The sequence below is a fragment of the Panulirus ornatus genome, chromosome 56, assembly GCF_036320965.1.
Source record: "Panulirus ornatus isolate Po-2019 chromosome 56, ASM3632096v1, whole genome shotgun sequence".
Classification (NCBI taxonomy): domain Eukaryota; kingdom Metazoa; phylum Arthropoda; class Malacostraca; order Decapoda; family Palinuridae; genus Panulirus; species Panulirus ornatus.
The window spans coordinates 30,328,940-30,334,939 of NC_092279.1; the positions used below are offsets into that span (position 1 = coordinate 30,328,940).

General features: G+C 38.2%; 1 protein-coding gene across 1 annotated transcript in view; it reads left to right on the forward strand.

Moving 5' to 3' along the window:
* LOC139765800 (uncharacterized) overlaps positions 1-5,504 on the forward strand; it is a 357,196-nt gene extending 351,692 nt beyond the window's left edge. The window contains exons 29-32 of the mRNA XM_071693594.1: positions 787-939; positions 3,369-3,529; positions 4,182-4,311; positions 4,847-5,504. Of these exons, the coding sequence (XP_071549695.1) occupies positions 787-939; positions 3,369-3,529; positions 4,182-4,311; positions 4,847-4,918 (516 nt within the window). The 3' untranslated portion in view covers positions 4,919-5,504. The remainder of the gene's footprint in view (positions 1-786; positions 940-3,368; positions 3,530-4,181; positions 4,312-4,846) is intronic.
* The last annotated feature ends 496 nt before the right edge of the window (positions 5,505-6,000 follow it).

A 6,000-nucleotide genomic window follows, 5' to 3' on the forward strand; every position in this document is an offset into this window, starting at 1 on the left:
GGGCATGAGGAATAATTTTGTGGGTTTTTTTTTTTTTTTTTTCATACTATTCGCTATTTCCCGCGATAGCGAGGTAGCGTTAAGAACAGAGGACTGGGCCTTTGAGGGAATATTCTCACCTGGACCTCTTCTCTGTTCCTTCTTTTGGAAAATTAAAAAAAAAAAAAAAACGAGAGGGGAGGATTTCCAGCCCCCGCTCCCTTCCCTTTTAGTTGCCTTCTACGACACGCAGGGAATACGTGGGAAGTATTCTTTCTCCCAATTCACCACTGAGAAAGAATTTGGACTAATTACACAATTTCTCGGCATTATAATGGTGGATTGGGTATCATTACAACATTTGAATACAAAAGAAAAATCTGTCAACAGAGTGGAAAAGACAATGTTTACATATTGAGTTCTAGCCTGCAACTGACAGAGAACTTACTCGGGAGTGGACACTGTTTAAATGTCTCGACATTTCCAGTCATGTTTCTGCAGGCCCATGGTGACTCATTTACCTAGGCTTGTGCTTTCAAAAAGAAGCTATTGCACTTCACAAACAGTGAAAATATCTGTGTTTGTTAAACTTTTTTTTCAAATGCTCTGTAATGATATGCAATATGCTGGAACAAATAAACTAAGGGTGATAGAGAAATTCTTAAAAAATATTTGGATTCAGCATGCAAAAATACATTAGAAACATTTTTTCCATGGGACAAAATCTTGCTGACTGGTGTTATGAACACACAGGTTAGTTTTCTGTCCATATTGTTTACTCAGTTACTAATGTTGTTTCATTTTTAGGATTCGCTGCACCTTGCCTTGGACTCTTCATTGGCAACTAATAGTCATCCTAATCCACTGACTTCTGATGGTTCTTCCAACGCTACCAAACCACAAAGAGTTTCTCGTCGAGTCACCAGACGCACTGTTCGTGAAGACTTCTTTGAATGCGAGGTATGCTGTAACCTATCACATGGCACTTTTCTTTCATATGCCCAAGTTCAGCCCATTGACAGCACATTGATCTTTTTACACCACATTGCTCCAGTTCACTTTATCTCATTCACACTTCACACCCATCTGCATGTTCAGGCTCTGACCCCATACAGTATCTTTCACTCCATCCTTCCATCTCCAGTTCAGTTTCCTTATTATTGTTCCCTCCACTTCTGACATGTATACCTTCTTAGTCATCCTCTTCACATGTCCAAACTGTTTCAGAAGTGGTAGAGGATGTGTGGAGCAGGTGTTTGCTTTGAAGAATGTGTGAGAGAAATGCTTAGAAAAATATAGATTTGTATGTGACATTTATGGATCTGGAGAAGTCATATGAGAGGGTTATTAGAGATGCTTTGTGGAAGGTTTTAAGAATATATGGTGTGGAAGGTAAGCTAGAAGCAGTGAGAAGTTTTCATCAAGGGTGTAAGGTATGTGAAGGGTAGGAAGAGGGGAGAGTGAATGGTTCTCAGTGAAGGTTAGTTCACAGCAGGGGTGTATGATGTCACTATTGTTGTTTAATTTGTATATGGATGGGATAGTGAGGAAGGTAAGTGTATGAGTCTTGGAGAGAGGGGCAAGTATGCAGTCTGTTGGGGATGAGAGGGCCTAGGAAGGGTGTCAGTTGTTGTTTGCCAATGATACAGCACTGATGGCTGATTTGAGTGAGAAACTACAGAAGTTGGTGACTGACTGGAAGACTGTGAAAGGATCCGGGCACCACCCCACCCCATAAGAAACAGCATTGTTACCCCATGTGTCAGTGAGGTAGTGCCCGGAAAAAAAAAAAGGCCACATTTGTTCACACTTAGTCTCTAGCTGTCATGTGTAATGCACTGAAACCACAACTCCCTATCTACATCTAGGTTCCACAGATCTTTCGATGGTTTTCCCCAGATGTTTCACATACTGTAGTTCAGTTGATTGACAGCACGTCGACCCTGGTATACTACACCATTCCAATTCACTCTATTCCTTGGGTGCCCCTCACCCTTCCTCCAGTTTGGTATCCCGCTTCTCCTTGTTCCCTCCACTTCTGACACATATACCCTCTTTGTCAACTTTTCCTCACTCATTCTCTCCATTTGTCCAAACCGTTTCAACACACCCTCTTCTGCTTTTTCAGCCACACTCTTTTTATTATTGCACATCTTTCTTTCCCCTTCATTACTCACTCAATCAAACCACCTCATAGGGTGGATGAACAGCTGGGTTGACTGTGGATCAACTGCTGCAACCAGGATTTGAACTTATGCGCTCAACCCTGGGCAGCATGGTCAGGAATGCTAACTGCTACACCAAATATCAGAATGGCCTTAAAGTGTATGGATAAGGAAATATTTAGCAAGCTATTCATATCCTACTTAAGGCCTAAACTAGAATATGCTTTTCAGGTTTGGTCACCACACCTAAATATGCACAAAGAGCTAATTAGGGAAGATCCAGAGGATGCTAACAAAGCTGGTACCAGAATTAAGAAAGTTAAGTTACAGGAAAAGGCTTAAGGCTTTAAATTTGTCCTCCTTGGCAGAGAGAAGCCTGAGGGATGACCTTATCACATCTTTATAATTTGTTAAACAGATCAAAGATGTGAACATTGAACATTTGTCTAAGAGATGTGAAGATAGAGCAACCAGAGGACATAACATGAAATTAAGTATAGAAAAAAAAATTATGAAAAAGGATGGGTAGAAATACTTTTTATGGCATAGGATGGTGAATGAATGGAATCAGTTAACTGAAGACAAGGTTTATGCACACACCATACATAAATTCAAAAAGTTATGATGTTCAGGAGATGGGGTCCCCATGCAGCACAGAATTTACATATCCTTCCTTGGAACTTTTTTCAAAGTCTCCTAGGAAAAATGGTAGAGTTAGAAATGAGAGAAATTGAAGATATGATATTCAGAAGTGAGTAATGGATGATGCTGGGGTTTTAGAATGGTATGAAAATAAGGGAATAATAGGTTTAGGATGAGATACATAAAGACCGTCTGAATAGGGTGAGATTATGTAGACCTCCACCAGAGTTTCCTCTGGCATCATCCTGGCCAGGCATAGTATCTTCTTTCATGCAAATCAAAACAGAGTCAGAAAAGGTAATGTAGGAAAAAATGATGTAGAAGGAAGTAGAAATCAAAAGAGTGGAAATATAGAATGAGGTAGTAAATTTGTTAAGTTTCTAGTGTGGTTAGAGCTTTGTAGTGACTGGTTTTTAAAGAAGTTTCTGCTTATGGGTTTCTTGCTGTGTACAGAAAAGAGCTTCAAGTATAACTTCATAGCGTACATGTAAATTTGTTTATCATCTTATACCAGTCAAGTGATGTAATAATCTGTGGTTTTTAATTTTTAATTAGTACCATAAGATTATTTTTACCTTTTAGCAGCATGATCATGAGATGAGCAGTAATGGAGAGGATGAAGTATGGGAGCCTTCGGTGGTGCCAGCCAGGAGAGCAACAAGAAGTACTCGCAAGCCTAGAGGGCGCAAGAGCAAGTCTGAGATTGCAAACCCCCATCTAAACAATCAAGAAAACAAAAGCATGTAAGCTGTTGTCAGTATGCTTAGTTATATTACTTGAAAAAAAAATGGTTTATCCTTTGATGTTATATTTTTGGCCCTCCCAACAGTGCAAAAAAACTCATTTTCTTATGAATTATGACTAAACCATACCTAGTGTAGCTAAACCATTAGTTACTGTGGGCAATTGAGGCCTTTTCTTCATCTGTTCCTGGTGTTACCTTGCACCTTGCTAGTGAGGGAAATGGTGAACATGTGGGAAAAAAATTACTGGATTGGCCATTCCTAGATATGCAAAAAAAAAAAAAAGAAATCATAGCTTCTTCCACTGATTAGGTCCACAAAAACTATAAAAACCATTATTGTTTCCTTTGAATAAAGCATTTTTAGTTTTGGAAAAACATCATTTATTGGTTTAGTTGATCCAAAGCAGAGGTGGTGGGGATGCAACAGCAGGTGCTACAGACTCAGTGGACTCGGTGAGGATACATGTCAATTAAGGAAGGTATCAGAAAAGAGTATAGAGATCTCTTTATGTGGATAGGGTTCTACCTTATGCTCCTTGATGTGTAGAAGTGGAAGTCTGATATTGGTCAACTAATTCTTCTCCAGTTTAGTAGTGCCTGATTTCTCATTTTAATCTTTAAAGCTAATGTAGTAAAATTTTTCTTCACAGCCTTGCAAACAAGGTAGATGACAGCCAGCCTTCTCAAGATAGTGATGGTGGAAAGACCAAGGTACAGAGACGAAAACGTCATCTATACAAGCCAATAGCTGATGAACCGTACCATTGCTCTCCAAGTTTGGTTAGTGTACAAAAATTACTTATGTGGTAACATTATTCAGTAGTTATATTATCCCTGTTCACAACTCGCCTGTACGCTGATAATTTTGATGCTTAGTCCAGCCAATATAGATCATCATGGTCATCTTATGTGAAGTTAAATCTTCCCTGATGTTAGAAGATTAAAAAGTGATGAGGGGTCCTTGAATAAATGACTAACTTCCTGTACAATAATCTCGCCATAAATCATTATCAGTATTCCTTCCTTTTCAGCTCAGTTATTCTGCATTTGTATATATGATGTTAGAAATCTTTCATAAAGTTTGAAATTTCTTTGGCTATTATCAGATGGAAATATTTTAACAACTTTTCATGAATGGTATAAAGATCAGTTTATCAAGTATCCTTACATGAATTGGAAATACGTTTCAGTTTATCATGAATTATTGCATGTGAAAAATTTATTGTATGCATATTTTTTTATATATTCAGCTGAATTTATTATTTTAGACAAATTTATTTATACTGATTAAATTTTGTATCAATTTCTTCCTTAGATTCAACTCACTGAAGCTGTGGACAGCCCCCACAGCATTGTCCGGCGACAATTGAGAAATAAAAAGAAATAAATCTTTAAATACCTTTTTTCTTTCTTAGCTTTGTAAAATGCATATCTTGATTTACTAGTATTACCTTTAAAAAGATAGACGATCTATCTGTCTGATGCCCATTCCTTCTGGGAGCTCTCTTCAAGGAGGTGGCTATAGCAAAGCCTCCACTTATCCCTCTCCTTACATGCCTCCTGCACATATTCCTCGCATTCTTCTCCCAATCCATTAGTCTTCCAATCTGTTTCCTCATGTCACAGGTGGTCTTTCTTCATTTAAACCCCTATTATCATACTCATACACTCTTCTTGTAAACTCCCCATCTTGCATTTTTTCTGCATGTCCTAACCACCTCAAGTATTATGTGTCACTCTCTACCACTCTACAATAAAGTTCTTTTGCATCCCCTGCCATACCCAATCTCTCATATGACCTCTCAGTACAAGTGAAATGTAGCTTTTGGACCTTGTGAAATGAAATCTAAGATAGATTTTTTATTCTATATATAGTTACTTATAAATCCATATTGTTGTACAATATGTATTAAATATATTTATAGTGCTATCAAATTCTTGTGTACAGTAATAAAATACAATGACAAACTTGACATGTTCTACAACATCCTTGATCATATATTGTAATACAATATTTTCATGGAAAGATCTGTGGTGTCAGATAGGTAGCTGTGGTTTTGGTGCATTACTCATGATAACAATAGAATGGATATGAGTGGATGTGACTTTTCTTCATATGTTTCTAGTGCTACCTCACTGACGCAGGGGATGGAGATGCTGTTTCCTGTGGGGCAGGGTGGTGCTGGGAATGGATAAAGGCGAGTGAGTATGAATATGTACATATGTATATGTATGTGTGGATGGGTCTTTCTGTTTCATGGCACTCCCTCTAATGAGGGAAATAGCGATCAAGTATAATAAAAATAATAATATTTTCATTGGTTATAGTGTGGCTAAGGAGTGTGTGACAGAAGTGGAGGGAGCAAGGGGGTAGTGGGAGACCAAGATTAATTACCTACCTACCAACAAGTACCTATGATATGTTGCCATAATGGCAGGGCCAGTACATAAGACTCACCACAATTTGTT